Genomic DNA, 20,769 nt, shown 5'->3' with positions numbered 1-20,769 from the left:
GATGTCCTCAAAAGAGTGGTTCTTGACTCCCTCTGAGACAGTAGAAGAAACCCAACATGGATTTGCCTTCTTATTCTTCAGCATCAAATCTACACCATTCTTCCTTTCCTTCAGACTCCGCTGAGTTACCCTTGAAAAGAACAGGGCCTGTTGATGGGCTTGGAATACATTAATAAATTCCTCATTGTTTGTAGTAGGATAGCCAATTTACAGGGCCGTAGTAATTTCTTCTAAACTTGGCATCACAGTCTTTAATGTGCATGAATAATCTCGTACTGCCCTGCGTTCATTAGAACCTGAGGACAGTAATTCAATGCTGTTCTGTTGACAGAAAATAGGAACAAGCACATTACACAGACTTCTAGAACTTCACTCTTCTTAGTTGTCTTAGTTTAGATAGAATGGCTTATTCGGAGAGTCACTGTTGTTTCTGGAAACCTACTAGGAAATGTGAGAAACGTGAAATGAGATTATCATAAGATTTTGTCCTAGGTGTTTCTGTCCATTGAGTAATCTGAGTAATTATATCTTCATTCAGCAGGAACATACTGAACATCTGCTGTAGGCCAGGTGATGAAAAGTTCTAAAGATAGCTAAGATTCGATTCCAGCTCCTGAGGAGCTTAGCATTATAGCCAGGAAATGAGGCAGATAAATCAATAATTAAAAAGGTATGATGTAGTTAAGTTCTGTGAAGGAGAGATGCCCCTGGTTCTGTAGGAACAAAGGAGATAGTCATCTAAGTTAGCTTGGCAGGTCAAGGAAGGCTTCCTAAAAGGTCTTGTGGTTCCTAGCATGTAGTCATGGGTCAGTAAATAGTAGAAGGAATGAGCTGAGTTTCAAAAGAACCATTAGGAGCTAAAGGGGGGGCTGGGGTGGGGGGAAGTGGCACTGGTTGGAGGAGGGTATCCAAGTTATCAAATGCGAATTTTAGAGAGATCACTCTGATGGCTTTGTTGATTGGGAAAGGCCCAGATTAGAACCAGGGAAGTTAGTTAGAAGGCCATAGTGCAATCTAGTGAGAAGTGAAGACAGTTAAGGAAGTGGTAATAGGAACGGAGAGGAGAGGATAGATTTTAGAACTCTGTTGGACTTAGTGATGGATAAACTCAGGGTTGGGGGCAACATGAAGAGGGAAGAGCCTCCTCCTCCTGTGTGTAGCCTTGCAGCATATCCTCCTCCCTCCAGCTGTCTCTCTGAGTCCTAGTAGTGCACATTGACTTTTTTCTCATCTATATCTCTCTTTCTATACATTTTATATTGTTCCTTCCTCAGCCCTGCTGCACTAATTACTGTTCCCACATCCATGTTCCATCTCCTAAAATGTATTACTGTTTCATCCAGATTATTGTTAAAGATGGCTTCTGTCAGTCCCCAGCTACCTTTCCCCAGTGTCTTCCTTTCCCCTGCAAAGGGGATAAGAAAATTTTGTCCTCCTTTTTAGAAAGCATAAATTCACAGAATAGACATTAAATGCATATTTTCATACTGAATATTCAGACTCCAGACTCCTTCCCCCATTCTGCTGCCCAGAACACTGGCAGCCAGGCACCTATCCTCCGGGAAGGCAATGAAGAGATTCTTCCTGGTGAATCAGACGTCCCCAAGAGAAAAGACATAAAGACATTGACATTGAGAAATTGTCCATCCAGGTCATCCTGGGTGATAAGCACATGGAGTTTTCATCAGCTCTGTAGTGCCTCACTTTCAGCTGTGCACACTGGCAGCTATGGGCTGTCAGACCCTACAAGAAACTAATCTACTTACTATGAAGAATAGAAATGGAAAGAAACGGTGAGAAACCACTTAGGGAAAGCAAACAGTAAAGAGAAGAAAACTTCAAAAATACCATCAACGATAGCCTTGAAACAAGAAGAGAATACTATTTTTAAAAAGAAATTTCAGAGAGCAACAACAAATTTTGTAAATTCTAATACATCATAGTGAAAATGAAAAATCAGTAGAATGGTTGAAAGTTGAGGAAGCCTCCCAGAAAGTAGAGCAGAAAGACAAAGAAATGGAATATGGGAGAGAAAATAAAAGGATCAGTTCAGGAGCTCCAATCTCGAAATAGTAAGAGTCCCAGAAAGAGAAAATAAGAAAGATTCAACAAAATCATTCAAGAAAATTTCTCAGAACTGAAAGACACAAATTTCCAGATTGAAAGGGCCCATGAAGTGCCCAGCACAATGGTTGAAAATAAACCCGCACTGAGGCACATTATTCTAAAAAGTCAGAACATGGGGTCTAACTCAAATTAGTTCCCTGAAGTTACATACCTATCCTCTGTCATTCAGCTTATTTATCCTGTGCTTTATATAAACTTTTTCTTTCCTCTACTGCCATTGTATTGGGTATCAAGAGGGAGAGGAGACAGATATGTGTTATCAGTCTGTCATAGTTAACGAGAAGCCCCAACATACTTTGAAAATCTACTGATTTGCATATGTAACACCCCCTTCCATCCATCCTGCCAGATATTGCATTAATAATTGTCTTTCCCACCCCCATCTTGTATAACTTTCCTTCCTCAGTCCAGTCAGAATCTGGGTGCGCCAACATAGTGTCTGCAGCCCCATGCCAGGCAGAGCCCCAGCAATATGAAGTACAGTTTGGACGACTACGGAATTTTCTGACCGGTAAGTCCTCAACACTAGGAACTTTTTCTTATTAAGAAAGAGTAGTGCAAATCTCCCTCAAAACCTACAATATTCTAGGTCTGGTGTAGGTACTAGGGATTCAAAGGCAGTTTAACACAGTCCTTGCATTCAAAGTTATGGTCTGTTGGAATTCCTGAGAGAGTGAAATCATGAGGTTAAAATTTGCAGGGACTGGAACTCTGGGCGTTTTATTCACTGTTTTATCACAGCCTTCAGCACAGTGACGGGGACTTGGGTGGGATGAGTGAAAGCAAAATCAGCCATGTAGAGAAACATCCTTAAATGCAGCGTGTGTGAAATGCGCCTCTCAAATACGTGTTGATATCACCACTAATAATAGTACACCTCAGAATGGTCTCTTCCTCTTATTTCCAAAAGCGCAGGACAATGGTCCTTGTGAATCAGCAAGACAAAAAAAATTAGAAATTGTAATTCAGACCAGTTTACGGGGGTGTAATGACCACTGAAACACAAAATCAACAGACAGGAGTTCTATTCAGTTCTTCTAACTCACTGTATGACTTTTTAAATTAATCACTTCTTAAAAAATGGAGTCAGCTTCTCCAGGGCCTTCATTTCCTCCTATGTGAAATGAAGAAGGCAATTCAAAGGCAAAACCAAGTGATTTCATGCAGTCACAGGATGACTGATTATAATTTTACTGTTGGAAAGATTATTCCAGTAAGAGTAACCATGTTGATTCTGGTTATTGATCAAAGTCTTTTGTTGAGTACTTCCTTTTTGCAAAACTCCTTGAGGTGTAAGATCTGCTCTTGAAGAATTGAGAATGATTAGCTGATACTGGTTAGTGGGAAATTGTAATTAAAATACTTTGAAGCTGTTTTATTTTTCTTTCCTTATTTAAACAATCCTCAGGTTAACAATTTTTAATGATAAAGATGCATATAAAGTGATCAATATATGAACCAAAATAATATACCTAGTTTTATACAGACTTAGAGTTGTCCTAATTTTACTTGACCCTCATAATGATTAATATTTTATAAAGAAAGAATCCACATTTTCTGTATTCTGTGGTTGGAGAAAATGACCAAAATTTTACAGGAAATAAATGTTACAAAATAAAACCCTAGAGAGGATTATCTTATCAGTTTCACAGTTGCTAAGTGATAGAATTCATAAGTAGAGAATAGTCTTTTACATCGTTACGAAAATGAAAAAATCATGAAGATTAATGGTTTAGTAAAACAAATCTATTATGTTTAAATTGGAAAGAAAGGTTCCATTAATGTCCCCCAATCATGTGAACGTTAAATATCTCAGAATAGTGACCAGCTGCTTTGCATCTCCACGAAGGATTAAAAAAATTGAATTTCTAAGTAGGGTTTCATTTAGAGGTAAGCAAGAACTTGGAGATAATGAGCTAGTTTTAATCATTGGCATTGGTTTTTGAGGCTTTAGAGCAATTTATAAAAATTTTTACATCAATTTTTAGAAAGTTATTTTACTCAGTTTTTAAAATATTATATTTATCTCCAGGATAGATTTCTCTTACCACTCTAGTGGTGCAGAAGCTGGTTTAGAAAGAAATGCCTAGCCTTTTTCGTGCTTCCTATTTCATTCATTCAACCAATATTTTATGTTAAGCACTGACTACATGCCAGGCATTACAATAGAGGATATTGATGTGGAGCATGCCATCCAATGAAGGAAACAGACTAAAGCATAAAGCCCCCAGTTTATCATTATAATAGTGATGCATTCCATATACTTATGCTATGAGATGGCTCTTGGCATGGACATGACTTATTTTCGTTATGAATGACACTCAGATGACCATAGTGACACTGTGTAGATTTTTGTTTATAGTCTTTAATCACTGAAGCAAAGCTATAATAAAATGGACTCATTGGAATAATTTTATTATAGAACTACAATGACTTTTTGCAGTGAAGAATTAATACATTTAATTTACCACTAATGTGATTTATCCTGGCGCAGTTTTCTGTTCAAATTTCTCTCTTTGGGCTCTTGGTTTTTCTTAAATATTTGGTAGAGCTCTTAATATAGCATAGCGGTTGACCCCAAGTTTTTGAAGGTGCTGCTTTTTCCTAATATATGGTACTTACTTTATTTGTATCTCATAGTTTCTTTTGCCTAGGACTTTGCATTTCAATAAATTATAATCTGTCAACCTTTTCCTTTGCAATTTTATGTCGTTTCAAAACTGAGAAAATTGTTATTTTCTCTATAATTTAATTCTTTAATCCATTGGTCACAGATTATTTGGAGGGGGTGAATATATATGTCTTCCCTTATAGACTACTTTTCCTGGAACATTTTTCTCCACTCTCAGGTCTCAGAAGAGCAGTCAACCAAATCGAATGAATATTTCCTGAGAACCAAGATAAAGTATAAGATGTAGTCATTAATCTAATTTGGAAGCTACTCCTAACATAAGAAGGCTAAAAGTGAAAGTAAAAATTTTTAAATAAAATTTGAATATTGTAGAATTGTTTTCTCAGACTTGTATGAGATCAATTGCTGAATTTTGTACACACAGCAATTGCATTTGGAATGGAAAGAGAATGTGATTTTGACAGGGGTAGTCAGAGAAGGCTTTACTGAGTAGGAAGTGGGATTTAAGTTAGCACTTGGAAGATGGGTTGGATTTCAGTTAACTGGAAGGGGAGGAGGAGGAGGATTGAGGGTACGTGGAAAGACATGAGCAAAAGGGCAGAGATGAGTTCTTTGTGTAGGGTAGTGAAGGAACTAGCTTTGTTGAGAATGAGGCTTTCAAATTAGAGATGGAGCTAGATTGAAGAGAGACCTGATCAGCAAGCAAGGCGAGAAGATGGAGACAACTATTGATGTGAATATTAGTCTGAAAGCAGTTTTTAAAAGAGTTTGTTAGAAGTTTGTAAGAGGCGTGAGTAGGAGGCCAGCCTAAAGTCCACTGCAAAACTTGAGAAGTGGGGTGAAGAAGGACCAGAACTTAACAGTGTTGTGGAAATGGAAAGCAGGGTCTTGATTTTATAGTTAAATTACCAAGGTAGGATCACTGAGGCTTAGGAATAGAGGATGAAGAGGAGCTGAGGATGACTCAGGCTCTGTGACAAGGCAGGGTTGAAAAGTATATTGAACAGAAGTAAGTCAGGTTATAGTTTTTACATTGTTATGATGATGACATCCTACTGTATAGCTTGCAGTAGGAAATTTGAGCCTGGAATTTAGAGAAGGATGTAGACTTATGATAAAGAGGTATAAATTAAAGTCTTAGGAGATGATAAGTCTCAAAGGGAGATACTAGAGAAAGATAAGAGTGTCTGAGGCTGTAGCACCATTAATGTATTTTTCCTCCAGAAGTTATCTGCATGAGAGATTCTGCAAGCTTACCTGTTTGCTATAGGCCCTTTTCTCCAGGAGGTGTAGTGAGAAGAGCATAGACTTTGGAGTCAAGCACTCTGAATGTGAACCTAGAGCGAACTGTGACTCTTAGAGGCGATATGGATGTAAAGTGCCTGGCTCATAGGAGGCACACACACCGAGTGTTCTTTCAAATGAAATAAGTATTTGAGGAATGAGAAAAGGAAGAAGAGCCCAAAAGGGAGGGATGTGAAAAGCTGAGCCCAGATAGTCTGGTCTTTCAGCACAAAGGACGAGGATGTAGTGGTCACTGGGGTCCAACCCTACAGAGAAGTGCAGGAGAATGAGGACTAACAAGCTCAGTTTTTGTTTAACTTAGTGCTCCTTTCACTACTAATTCCTGCAAACTCCCTGAAAAACTCCATTTTTCTCTTGTTTACCAACATCAGAATGTGGTACCAAGTAGGTGTTCATTACATATCCAGTGGATAGATGAATGGAAGAAAGAAAAAGCACACTTTTCAGAGGATATGTTACTTTTGTAATTAGAAAAAAACATTTTAAGCGAGTACACTTTCAGTAAAATATAGAATATGTGTCATGATTGCAGGGAAACAAGATTAACAATGAGAATTAAGACATATGAGTCTTCCCTTGTTCCACAGAATGAATATGCTGATTGAGATTTTATTTTATACCTAACATACTGTTCTTTTCAGACAAGGGAGAACAATTAAGCAATTTTGAAACTGTGGGCTGAAACAACAGTGAATTTCAGTAAGTTTTAAAGTAGTACAACCCTATTTCTTGAGGGTTAGGTTTTTTCTAAACTTACTAAAATTCCTCTCATTTTGAAACTAAGATTTTAAGGAGTTGAAAATAATCCTTCATCCCTGTAGACTGTATTGGAAGTCTGATTGGTAAGGGTTGAGTCTTTTTGTTTTTTGGGTTTTTTTTGTTAATATTTTGGGAAATAAATTTTCCAGAGGTCTTCTAAAGAATTACAGTATTTTAGGAAATAACAAGATCTGTATTAATCAGTTCTCCAGAGAAACAAAATGAACAGGATGTATATACAGAGAGATTTATTGTAATTTATTTTAAGGAGGTGGCTCATGCAGTTGTGGAGGCTAGCAAGTCCAAAATCTACAGTGCAGGCCAGCAGGCTGGAGACCGAGGGAATTCTGCCTAACATAATACAACTTTCCAGCGTACACCTGAAAACGCACTGATTCCTGTCCCCGTAAGAGGAAGCAAAGTCCCTGGGGGAAGCTGCTTATTCTCCTTGATATCCTGTAACTTAAATACTATGATGCAAAGTTAATGACACTTAAATACTCTGATATAAAGTCAGTATAACTTATATTACATGATAAGGGAATAAGAAAGAGAAGAAATTTTATATAGATAGATAGATATACACACACATTCATAACAAAATGAGGAATACTCATAACAGTTACAGTTCTCACTTCTTTAACTGGTCATGTAATTATAGCTGGTGTTTATAACCACCTTCTTCTACTACCCAGTCTGTATTCACTTTGCCTTCAGCAAGCACCTCAGCTGGTCCTGGTTCTTTGCTTCATGGGGTGACCCAAACCTTCATTCCTGAAAGGTCTGGGCCATTACTTGTCCTCCCTGGATTGGGTTGTTGTGGTTTTCCATTGACCTTAATCACAGGATAGGGTAATACTAAGAGATTCCCTAGGGATCTCCTATATTCCAGACATACTCTCCCTTACCTCCATCATGGAGTAGCAGTCCAGTTTCCTCTTGGCAGACACAATCAGTCACCCCAGCCAACACTGTAACTCCCTTCTTTGCCTGTTGATTCAAAGGCATGAAGAGCCCAAACTGGCCAGGTGGCAGTCTTAACTTCCAGTTCGGTGGAATCATTGTTGTAATTTAAGTTCATCTTCGATATATGTATTTGAGTAGGGACACATTTATTCTAAAATGCACCTATTATGCAGTTAATTCACCTGCAGTAAAGTAAAATAGGGTATTAAGCAGAGACGGCATGCTGGTATCATTTATCATCAAATTAGGGAGGCAAGATTCTCTAATGCAGTGAATCTTGAGCCATGTATGGATTCCTTTTCATGAAAAAAAATGCTAGCAGAAATGCTAAGTGCTGACTTAAAACATTTTTATATTAATTTATTTAAATATGTGCAAACACTACACTAGATACAAAACCTTTATGCTTAACTATATTTATGTATGAAACCCAAACTCATTTATAAATAAAGTACAAGCAAAACCACAAAAACAATAAAGTTCACATCAACAGTGAGTGAAGATAGTGGATTGATTTTGCCAGAACTACCTTGCTACTCCACATGGACCCAGAGATGGTCCTGGTGGCTGTGACAGAGGCTAGTTTTCATGCAGCTCCCCTGAGATGTTTGTGCCCTGCGATGGGCCGGCTATCTCACCACTTGTCTCACCTGAATGACTGCGAAACCTTTTCTCCATCACAGCTCACTCTGTGCCATCACTTATTTAGGTGTCAAATACACCTCTGGGCTTTTCTCATTAGCCTGTGACAAATAAAGCTGTACACTTTTTTGAACATTGTTTGTCACATAGTTTTATGGTATTAAAGTCTCAAATTAGTAAATGGTTTAATCTTCATGACATGAAAATGTCTCATTTGTAAATTATCACTGCAAAAGAGAAGTTTTTTTAACCAAAAAAATCAAAATGAGTAACTGAGAGATATGGGACAATTATGGATGAATATTGTCATCTTACTGTTAGGATACGCCAGTGTGGGTAGCTAGACATGTTAATGAACCCACTAAAATAATGACTTTGATTTGCTGTAGGCGGTGGATGCCAAAAGTAGTAACAAAACAAAATAGAGCACTAAAATTATATGTCAGCACTTGCCAAATGGCCATCCATATAATTCTGGATATACTTGTGTTCATTGTTTTTTAAATTATTGTCAAGTTAAAAAGTTTCTGTGAACAACTCACAATCTCCCAAGAATACAACTAAGGACACTCAGAGGTCTGAGGTACCCAATTTGAGAAACACTAATGTGTTGGAAAAAATACTAAACCTTGAAGACCTGTTGGATACAAGCTGCTGAATTGTTGTGAGAACGTAGGCAAGTTACTTAACCTCTCTGGGCGTCAAATTCCTGATTTGTGGCTGACGTCAAGTCCAGGTTTGCTAGACTTCAGAGTCCCTGCTCTTCCTTCTTCAGTCAAAAGGCTCAGACTTTGAGTTTCTAGAATTCTGTATTGGGCTTATATTTCAATCAATAGCCTCAGAAAATAGGGTCCTGACAAGAAATGTTATGTGATGGTGGGCTCCCCTGGAGAGTCACATTATTCTTTGAGATTATACCCCTTTTAAAGCCCTCACTTTTTTTCATTATAGATTCTGATTCCCAGCATAGCCATGAAGTGATGCCTCTCCTCTATCCTCTCTTTGTCTACCTCCATCTCAACCTGGTCCAGAACAGTCCGAAGAGCACAGTGGAAAGTTTTTACAGCCGCTTCCATGGAATGTTTCTGCAGAACGCTAGCCAGAAGGATGTCATTGAGCAGCTACAGACCACTCAAACCATCCAGGACATCCTGTCTAACTTCAAGCTTCGAGCATTCCTAGATAACAAGTACGTGGTCCGTCTCCAAGAAGACAGCTACAACTACCTTATCCGCTACCTCCAAAGTGACAACAACACCGCCCTGTGCAAAGTCCTCACCTTGCATATCCATCTTGATGTGCAGCCTGCCAAGAGAACAGACTACCAACTCTATGCCAGCGGCAGCTCCTCAAGAAGTGAGGGCAATGGCTTAGAAGGCACTGACATGCCTGCCCCTATTCTGCAGAACGAGGCTGCCCTGGAGGTTTTGCAGGAGAGCATTAAGCGGGTCAAGGATGGCCCCCCCTCCCTCACTACCATCTGTTTCTATGCCTTCTATAACACAGAGCAGCTTTTGAACACTGCAGAAATCTCCCCAGATAGCAAGCTGCTTGCTGCTGGGTTTGACAACTCCTGTATAAAACTGTGGAGTTTACGATCCAAGAAGTTAAAATCAGAACCCCATCAAGTAGACGTGTCCCGCATCCACTTGGCTTGTGATATTCTGGAGGAGGAGGTATGAATATCATTTTTTCTTCCCTACATCTGCCTTACTAATTTGCATAGAATATTCTTACCAAACATGACAGATCTTACGGAAAATGGACTTCATTATCTCCCTCATCATAGAGCTACAGCCAAACTAATGCCATGTAACCTATAGCCATTGAATTTCTGCTCTTCCCAACTTTGGAAGAGATGAAAACTATTTTTAACAATATTAACTGAACGTTATTAATGAATGGTCAGTATTTCTTACTATCTGAAATGTGGATAACATTGCTAAGCCTAATTAAAGACCTGTAGCTAATATTGAGATTTACGGTAAACGTGTGTATGTGCATTTGTGCAAATACAAACATTTAGAAGTAGAATTACTGGGTCAAACAGTCTACATTTTAAATTGTGATAAATATTGCCGTTTTTCCAGTCTCATCGACAGCAAATGAGAATACTGGTTTCTCTCCACCCCCACCAACACTAGGTGTTATCTTCCTTTCTGAGGCCAGTGCAGATCCTCTGGCCATGTGGCCCAGGGTGTTCCCATAGCCTGTTCTGAAAAATACACAGGAAGTATACTTGAAATTTCATCCATCAGTCAGTACAATGATCTTGCTTGGTTTCTTTGGGATAGTTGTTGAAAAGGGCAGGCTGACTGGCCTGAGTTTCGGGTCACTGAGAGTCACTGCCTTAGAAAAAACGTGGGCAAAATGAGATAGAAATTGAACTTTACACAGTTAACTTTCCCCGAGAGTGGCCCCACAAAAACTGTGGGCTAGAATATTTTTGTCATATTACCACTGAAATTCAGGTAGCTCTGCCTCAAGTTACTTTTGGATGGCAAATTCTTTCCACAGCGTTGAAAAGTTGAGTTTAAAAAAAAAAATCACTTGAGTTAATTTCCAGTTGCTGATAAGGATAGCAAGAATATTGCATGCATAATTAAGCCGTTTTTTCCTATTTCTGTTTTCTCAGTCACTTTCTAGTTAGTATGTTAGTATGTTCTTTGTTTCTTGCAACTGAGACAACGTAATTAGAGGAGTTTGTTATGGCGAGCAAAGAGTCTAAATTCCAATGTACAAGCTTTGATTTCTAGAATTTTATAATACCCTCCACAATATTTTTCATTGCACATGTATTTGAATTATCAAATTTCTTTTTTCTTTGGAGACAGTTCTAACCTCTTGGGGATTCCTCACATACAACGGAGGAATACTGCCCTCATTTACTTTCAATTTTCTCTAAATACCAAAAAAAACTATTCCTACTGACCTTATTAGCTTTATTGATCCTGAATTTGAGGATTGTTCTAGGCATTAAATATTAATATAAAGGAAGGTAGCAAAGATAGATACAAAGATGGAAAGAATATTAGACTAAAAAAATTTTAAGATTCTCCCGTGGCTACCATTGAAAACTAGCCTTTGACTTGTTCTGTGAAGGTTTCCAGGCATCAGAGGCATACATTTGAAGACCCAGAACTGCAAAATAACATGACAAATTCCAGGAGCTGAAAGAAATTAAATATGGCTGGAATGGGAGGGGGAGAACAGGAAGCAATGTGGTGCTGCTGTCTATGTGAGAGATTATGGTAGCCTGAACTATGGTAGTGGCCTGGGGGAAAAGAACACAGTGGGTGGACTAGGCAAGAGCTTAGGTCCTGGATTAAGGGAGGGGCTGAGGGAAAGGAAGAGTCCAGGATGACATCTTTGTCTCAGGCTTGAACTGGGTGAGTGATCGAGATGCTATCCACTTTGAAGAGAACAAAGGACGTCAGAGAAGCAATCATTTTGTTTAAGTATCTTTCTGGTTTATTTATCATTATTCATATTGAAAGTACTGTAGTAGCCTCTGCTTTTTTTGAGAACAAACTTTTTTTCGTTTTTAACTTTAGAACTAAAGTTGAGATCCTCTTACTCTGTCGTTGAGGGATTTCCTGTTTAAGATTTCTTCTCCCCCACCCACCCTCACCCACACCCATTTGTCACAGTAGTTTGCTTTTTGGTTTCTGACAGAGCATTTTGGGGGGAAAAACAAGGTATAAATTAGTTCTGATAGTTGGTTTTCAGTGTTTCTTCAATGAGAACTTGGACTTTCTTTTTTCCTTGTGGAATTCACAATTAAAATCAATTAAAATCAAGACTCTGAACACAGAGGTCATAAACTCACACTCCTGTAGAAGAAGCCAAGCAGGTAAAAGTAAACGGGGAAGCCACCTGGGTCACAGAGATGACAGGAAGTAAGAAAGAGCCTTGTAAACCAAGTAGAAAAGCCAGTTTGCAATCTCTGCTTTAATCTTTGTGAAGCAGTAATTGTTGCATAAATTAGTGGATAAAATAGTTTAACATTAGATATTTAAACAACGATGAGACCCAGCAATTCCATTTCTTGGTGTACACCCAAAAGAACTGAAAACATATGTCCACACACAAACTTGCACACGAATGTTCATAGCAGCAGTATTCATAATAGCCAAAAAGTGGAATTACCCCAAATGTCTATCAGCTGATGAATGGATAAACAAAATCTGGTCTGTCCATACAATGAAATATTATTCAACCATAAAAGGGAATGAAGATACGTGATATATGATACATGCTATAATGTGGATGAACCTTGTAAACATTATGCTAAGTAAAAGAAGCCAGTTGCAAAGGACCACATGTTGTATGATCCCATTTACAGGAAATATCTAGAGTAGGCCCATCCATGGAGACAGAAAGTAGATTAGAGGTTGCCAGGGGCTGGGGACAGGGGAATAGGGAATGACTGCTAATGGGTACAGGGTTTCTTTTTGATGTGCTGGAAATGTTGTCTACTAGATAGTTAGGATGGTTGCACAATTCTGTGAATATACTGAAAACCATTGAATTGTACACTTTAAAAGAGTAAATTTTATAGCATGTTAATTATATCTCGGTTTTAAAAAATATATATCTGTTTTATATTTCAGATTTTTAAAAAATCAAAAAGTACCCAAAAGCTCCTATGCAAGCATAAAATTTTCTCTATTAATTATGCCAAATAAAACTGGATTCACAGCACTGCCCTGTAGCTTCTATCATCTCCAACTTGAAGACAGTCTAGATGAACCTTTGAAAATCTGTGAATTGGTATCCAGTTCTCCTCTGCCCACCCCAGTACTGGTAGCCTCTCCTCCTACTTCAGACAGGAGAAGTGGAGAGTGAGGCCCTTGCTCTCCATTCTTTGTTCCACACCAAATGGAAATAGAAATGAGACCCAGTTCTTACCCTTGTTGACTGGTAACTGTGTATTAATATTTGAGCAACATGGTAAAACCACACCACATCAAGGATTTGCTCTTCTTTTCAATTATGTGTACATGGCCACCCTCATCCCTGCCAGCCTCCTGCCTCCTCAGCCCTCCAATACAACACCTGTATTCAGTTCATTTAGTGTCTAGTAATTCTTCCCCCAATCTGGTCATCTTTAAGTTTGAAAAGCGAAGAAATCAGTATTGTCAGTAATATTCAATCCTGTAATTTGTATATAAAACTGTCATATAGATCTATGCTGGCCACTAGGAATATAATACAATCCATAAGTTATTTAAATTTTTATAGTAGCCGCATTTAAAAAAGCAAAAAGGAATAGTCAAAACTAATTTTAATAATGTATTTTATTCAATCCAAAATGGCCCAAATATGAGTTCAACATGTAAGCAGTATAAAAAATTTATTAATGAAATCCATTACATTCTCCTTTTTTGTCCTAAATCTTGGAAATCCAATGTGTATTTTACACTTCCAGCAAATGTGCATTCACACTAGCCAGTAGCCACCTTTTCTATTCTAGTTCAGGCTCCTGTCATCTTTCACACAGATAGCAGTGCCTCACCCCCAAGCCCAGCCATACATAAATTTCTTTCAGTTCCATTGGCAGCTAATTAGGGAACAGCCCAAGGCTGAATTTTGACCCCAGAAAGTACCCTTGATGTAGGAAAGACTGGAATGTGAGCTGAGGGACTTGGAACAGCCTGCTCCAGGAACAGACACCCATAACAAATGTGAGATATTTAGAGACTCCATGTCTAAAGCAGGGGTCAGCAAACTATGGAACAGGGGTGTGTAAGACAATATTTGAAGATTTATTTATACTTGTTTTTCTTATTTTTAAATTTCTATTTTATGCATGTTTTATAGTATACGTAATATAGTTTGCTATTACACGAATATGTGTTACAAATTAAAAATTCTTATTTGGAATGCATGCCCATTTACTGTGGGGTGTTCCATCAAAATTGTAGGGAGTTTTGGGATGTTGTCCTATTAGCATGAAAGGAAGGAGAGAGAAAATGTGTGGGGTTGGGCATATGTGAATCAACTACTTGTTCAGGGTTTCAGCTCGACTGTGTTGAGGCCCTTGTGGGACTGGCTTGAGCCACAGAAGAAAGTGTGGCTGGGTTATTTTAAGCTGTGGTCCTGGCAAAGAGCTGATAGTGATAGCCAGCAGGAACGTTCTGGTTTCCCCATTTCTTGGTCTATAGAGTCAGCCAGGTGCCTTTCCATGAGCAGGAACAATCATCAAGACCCATGGGAAGTAGCAGCTTGACTCCTGGTGCACCCTCCGCTCTCCGTCTCTGAGCACACTGTTTAGTTCCCCACCAGGGAGGTGAAGACCCACCTTCCATGACTTCCTCCTCCAAACGAAGACTGCCTAGGCCTCAGAGATAGTAACATGCCCTTTAATTCACCATTAACTTTCAAAGGATCTTTGTATAATTCATCCAGGGTCGTTTTTTGCTCCCACAGTTCTTATATAAACTTCCTGGTGTAGAGCAGTGAGTCATTCTTGAAATTTTAAAGTGTTGTTATAACCTCTTTGGAAAGGAAAATTACTAATATTCTTGGTGACAGTAGAACCTTAAGCTTCCAAATGCTTATGTATTTTTAATGTTGAGTGTCTGGAATAGCCAGTTTGGATATTCATGGACATCAGTGTTTATTTTCTCTTAACTTTTTCTCAAATATGTCCACATTGGAGGCATTTGTTTTATCTGGAATTTAATAGTTTTCAGATAGAAGTTGTAAGGATGCCCTTTTCCTGTACAAGAACCAAAGGCTCACAAAGTTATTTGTTTCTAAGCCAACAAAGTCAGTTGGTTCAAGAATCTTCATCTTACTGATCATTCTTCTGGTGTTTAATTAAAACCCATTTTAATTTATGAATTCCAGGATAGAGACAGCTGTAGTTTTAAGGAGCTTGTCTGTGAGGAAATGAAGGGAAAGTAGATTTTGAACACAGACAGTGTACTTGTGGGGAAGAGGGTGAGGAAGGGCACTTTGTCCCTAGCACCGTCAGTGTCTGTCTTCTTTTCTGTCCCACACACAGGAACTTATCTCCAAAAACCACATGAGTCACTTGGCTCTGTTCAAAGCAATGCTGAATCCATGCCTTGTCTTTTATTTTGGGAAAATATTTAAGACCCTCCAGAAAGTCATGGTTTTAAAACTTTATCTTTGTTTCTTTTTGGACACCAGCTGTGTACGCCTGGTCACAGGGTGTGAGTGTAATTTATTGCTAACTGCACCTTTCTGGCTTACTATTAATTCTGATATGTCCAAGTTTTATTTTAGCTAAACTCCTACAATAGTTATGTATTAATTTTGAAGTGAGACCACATCTGCCTTCATCATTGACCCCAATCGTGGGAGTAATGAACATGTCAGGATTTTTCTTAATGGACTAGAAATAAGGAGTAATATGGCTTATAAAAAAGCAGCTAAAAGTGACAGATAAGACATGCCCATAAAATACAAGAATCTCAGAACTCAACATAAATTCAAAAGTAAATCTTTTCGAATGACGTATATCAGAATTAGCAATGAAAGTTTCCGTAGGGTACCTTTTAATCAGCTTTTGAAATCTGTTATCCTCAACCTAAGAGTCATAGAGGAATGATTGTGGACCTTACAGCAGCCTGGCATTTCTGCATCTTTTGATTTGATACAGTCTTAGCTGCAAGACGAATTTAAGGAAAGCAATTTGTGAGTTGTTAGAGACTTTTTTTTCAGTTATGCAGTTATGAGTTGTTTTCTGTGATCACCTTTAAGGGCAAGACCATTGTCATTTACTGGGTAGATGCTATTTCCCAAGCAGTGTCTTTTTTTTGAGGACTTTTTGTTTTCCGTGGCAGACCACTAAACATTTTTTTCTTGTGTATCTCCTTTGCCATCTCCACCCCAATGTTCCCAGGATGATGAGGATGATAACGCAGGCACAGAGATGAAGATACTGAGGGGACACTGTGGACCAGTGTACAGTACAAGGTTCCTCGCAGACAGCTCAGGGTTGCTCTCTTGTTCCGAAGACATGTCCATTAGGTACTGGGACCTCGGAAGTTTCACCAACACTGTGTTGTACCAAGGACATGCCTATCCTGTGTGGGACCTGGACATTAGCCCATATAGCCTGTACTTTGCCAGCGGGTCCCATGACCGCACTGCAAGGCTGTGGTCATTTGATCGGACGTACCCACTGAGAATATATGCAGGACACCTGGCAGATGTGGACTGTGTCAAATTCCACCCTAATTCAAACTACTTAGCTACAGGCTCAACCGACAAGACTGTCCGGCTGTGGAGTGCTCAGCAGGGGAACTCGGTGAGGCTCTTCACAGGCCACCGTGGCCCTGTGCTTTCTCTTGCCTTTTCTCCAAACGGTAAGTACTTGGCATCAGCTGGCGAGGACCAGCGTTTGAAGCTATGGGACTTGGCTTCTGGGACCCTTTATAAAGAATTAAGAGGCCATACGGACAATATCACCAGCCTCACCTTCAGTCCTGACAGTAGTTTGATTGCCTCTGCATCCATGGACAACTCTGTGCGAGTCTGGGACATTAGGAACACTTACTGCAGTGCACCTGCTGATGGCTCCTCCGGTGAACTCGTGGGTGTATACACCGGGCAGATGAGCAATGTACTGAGTGTGCAGTTCATGGCCTGTAACCTTCTTCTAGTGACTGGAATCACACAAGAAAATCAGGAACATTAATTTTTTTTATCTTTGTTGTAATGGACTGGGGCAATAGTAGAAGGCCTCCAGATTGCAAGTCTTACAACAAACTGAGATTGAATCACTGACTGACTGTGAAAGACTCCCTGCCTCCCTCCCTTCTCCTGTGCAGACATCCTGATCACCTTACCCCTTCACTCAGCCCCCCCAAATGTCGAAGGACTGTGGGGGAGGAAACGCGGTGATAAGTGGACGTGAGATCAAGAATGAAGATGCTCTGGAGGTCAGATTGCAGTTCTTACAAAGATCTCACTGTGTCCTCATGTGAGCACCTTCCTGGCTCTGTCTCATTTTCCCATTTGTAAAACCGAGATGCTGCTTCCTTCCCTGGGTGCTGCATTTGGTCTGAGGATGGTGGCAGAGCACTCTCAGGAGGAGCAGTGCTCCAGGGTCACGTGTTATCAGTCACTTGGGTGGAAGGGAATATTGGTGTAGGAATGCGGGGTGGGAACTAGGAAAAGGGGTGGACATAATCCTGGTAAAAAGTCTTTCCTTTTCCATAATTACAGAGAACCAGGATTTTTTATTATTGTTATTATAATTATTATTATTATTGAGAAGAGGAAACCTAGCACTGGCAGAGGGGCCTTCTCTGCTCTCATCTTTCAGGTTTTACTCCTGGCACTGGCTGTGATACTTGGAATTTTGAGGTTCAGGGAATTCAGAGAATTTGATAGCACAGTGTATTGGGAGAAAGGGAAAATTTCTGGGTGACAGATTGATCCCTCCACCTGACATGTTTCTAGCAATGGGTGGGTGGATTTGATTGAGAAAGTCTTGGGCTCTTGCAGTGATGGTGGGAAGGAAAGATTCTTTTTATGGCTGCACTTCTATTAACAATTCTCTCCCCTGAAAGGACATGTTGTGGTAAAGAAATGAAGATAATTTCAAATGATGAAAGATAGAATTAGAAAATTAGATTGAATTTCCAAATGACCGTTTATTCAGAGGTGTGGCTTTTTCAACGTCTTTTTCTCCTGAGATCATCCGCTCCCACCTCCTGCATTGCAATAGCAGTTTAATGAACACTTTGTGAAACAAATTGTAAGTATGTATGCACGCATATAAAACTATGCTTTGAGGATAAAGCAACTTCTAATTTGTGGAAAAAGGATTAAATATTTCTGTTTTCTGAAAAGAGTTATTTTGTATTTTGTTTTCTATTAAAATGTATTTAGTTTCAAAAAAAAAAAAGAAGTGTTGGCATCTCATTTAAAGTGTGAGGACAGGTGGGTGTGTGGTCCGTCCTGGGGTGATGTGGCAGCTCACCTCTCTTCAGGGCGATAGCCAGTTATGCAGGCCAGACAAGCCTCGGTTGGAGGTGCTTTTGATCTGTTCTTGTATGCTATTCAGCTTACTTTGAATCATTCCTCTTGGCATTCACATGAATTACTGATAGTATTTAATACTATTTATACATCCAAGATTGCCAATTGCTAACTGAAGACAACATGTATTTTACCATCTAGAGTTATGTGGTAAGATCCTACTTCCAGTTTTCTTTAAAGGCCCTATTATAAAATCTCTAAGTGGCATAAGAACTGTGTTATTTAATTAACTCAGTATTTATTTGAACAATTCCAGATAAAGAACTCATTCAAGGATTTAAATGATGCCAGAATTTTTAAAATGTACTTTAAAACATAATTTTCTGACAAGGACACCAAAAATTATCAGGAAATTAATAGGAAGACTCTAGAATTCTATCCAAAAAAAATTTTTTTTACTTGAGCCTAACATGTTAATTAATAGGAAATATTTCTTATTGATAAAAATCCACATATTGGAGATACTGTAAGAAGGATCCTTTGGCAGCTTAGCCAGACAGCATCACCTTCCAGGTGGTCTACAGGTAAAGCCTAGAATTCAAATGTGTTCTTATCTGTAATAAGGGAATTCTTAAGTTAGATTGTGTGGTATATTGCTAGAAACAATGAAATCCCTAAATTGGGCTGAATCATTCTCAGAACTGAAAATATCACTGATCAAGGAGGATTTGGAAGTTTTGTGCTTATTTTTTAATGCAGAATTTCTTTGATTATATATAAAAATGTATTAGGTTCGCTAGTCTTCACATTACCAATCACATATATACGTTGTGATTTCAGTTAAAGCTCTTAATGATCTGCATATTTGACTTTTTTTTTCTTTTGTGAACTGATTTTAATGGGAGATAATTTAACTTTATAGACTGCCTCTCACTACTTCCCCAAAATCTTAGAAGTATTATAAGGGGTATGTATGTGTGTATATGTCCACGAGGGTGTGTAAAAATGTGGTTACACTCTTGAAGTTGCTCTCTTGCATTGTTATATTTTATCTTCAGAGCAGTCGTGTGAGACAGGACTGGTGGTAACACCATTTTGTAGGTGAAATACATAAAGACCAGAAAAGCTGTATTATCTGTCTACACCCAACATGGAATAGTCACATGTCTTGGATGTGTTAGATAGAGAGTCTATAATCAGTATCCTCAGGTTCTAGCCAGAGGATATAGCCCTGAAGATAGAAAAACTTTTTAAAAAAAAACCTCCAAAAAGGAAATATGAATATAAATAGATTATTTAACAAGCATATATATAGTGCTTACTGTCTGCCAGAAACCACTCCAAGAGCTGTATGAAAATTAACTTATTGTATCCCCATTAGAACCCTATCAGGTATCCCAATTTTACAGATGAGGAATCTGAGGCAGTGACAGATTAAGTCACTTGCTGAAAGGGTCACACTGCTAATAATCGATGAAGCTAGAATCCATGCTCTTCTCCATGCTGATGTCTCCCTTCATTCCTGCAGGACCAGGTAGAGTGATCTGAGGTTTGTAGTAACAAAATGTTCCTGGCAGTAGTTCTAAGACTCATGCTTCCCTTTGCCAAATAAATCAGCAGCAAGAAGTAGGATCAGGAACTGACAGTAAGAACAAACTTAAACAATATATGGCCAAAAGAAACTTAAGAATATCAGTTATATTGAACCACAGTGATATAAGGTTGAAATTTCTTAGACTGACAGGCTCAGGAAACCTGACTGTAATTTTAATTAAGCAGTAGACTGGCCAAACGAAAGAGAGAAAATTAAGATAAAGGAAAGTAATGAAAAAAGATGAAACAGGAAACAATTTAAATTTTTATGTTCAAGATCCAGCTTCTAAGAATATCCATGTAGTCATGTATTAAAAATGTCTTGGTTGTATAAAAAAATCTATTGAGTATATAGGCTTCTAATTTTGCTATTGCCCAGACTGGTACTTAAGTATATAGGTTAAAAGATTAGTCTATACTTCAACTTGTCTTTCAGTTGCATGTTTTAGAAAAGTATCCATTATATTTATGCCCAGCCCACACCAAAAATTCATATTATTGACACCTACATAGCAGCCAAATGATTCTGAAACTGCTTTGTGGTAAACAGAAATTTTCAATATAGAGTTCAAGGAATGTAAATGTTCCTTGCCAGTTTAACCCATTGAAGGACAACTAGGATACTTTCCTATGATTGTCTGAAATTCCTAAAAGAAATATTTTTATATTAAATATCTGAATGTCTGTTATGGTCAGACATTGTGTTAGTGGGTGGAAATACGGTGGGAAGGAAAATTGACATAGTCTCTGGCTCGAGTTTATTGTTTAAAGAGGGAGGCAGA

At 38.6% G+C, this 20,769-nt stretch overlaps 1 protein-coding gene across 5 annotated transcripts in view; it reads left to right on the top strand.

Annotated features, from left to right (window-relative positions):
• Positions 1–18,575, top strand: part of TAF5L (TATA-box binding protein associated factor 5 like) — a 30,188-nt gene extending 11,613 nt beyond the window's left edge. For 3 of the 5 annotated variants that reach the window (XM_046650256.1, XM_046650264.1, XM_046650272.1), the window contains exons 3-5: positions 2,534–2,638; positions 9,383–10,107; positions 16,308–18,574. In XM_046650256.1, coding sequence (XP_046506212.1) covers positions 2,534–2,638; positions 9,383–10,107; positions 16,308–17,105 — 1,628 coding nt within the window. In that variant the 3' untranslated portion in view covers positions 17,106–18,574. Of the gene's footprint in view, positions 1–2,533; positions 2,639–9,382; positions 10,108–16,307 lie in introns of all 5 variants that reach the window. The other 2 variants (XM_046650278.1, XM_046650247.1) reach the window with 2 other exon arrangements.
• The last annotated feature ends 2,194 nt before the right edge of the window (positions 18,576–20,769 follow it).

Source organism: Equus quagga, chromosome 2, assembly GCF_021613505.1.
Source record: "Equus quagga isolate Etosha38 chromosome 2, UCLA_HA_Equagga_1.0, whole genome shotgun sequence".
Taxonomy (NCBI): domain Eukaryota; kingdom Metazoa; phylum Chordata; class Mammalia; order Perissodactyla; family Equidae; genus Equus; species Equus quagga.
Note: the sequence above shows the minus strand (reverse complement) of the source record. Positions and strands in the feature narration are given on the sequence as shown.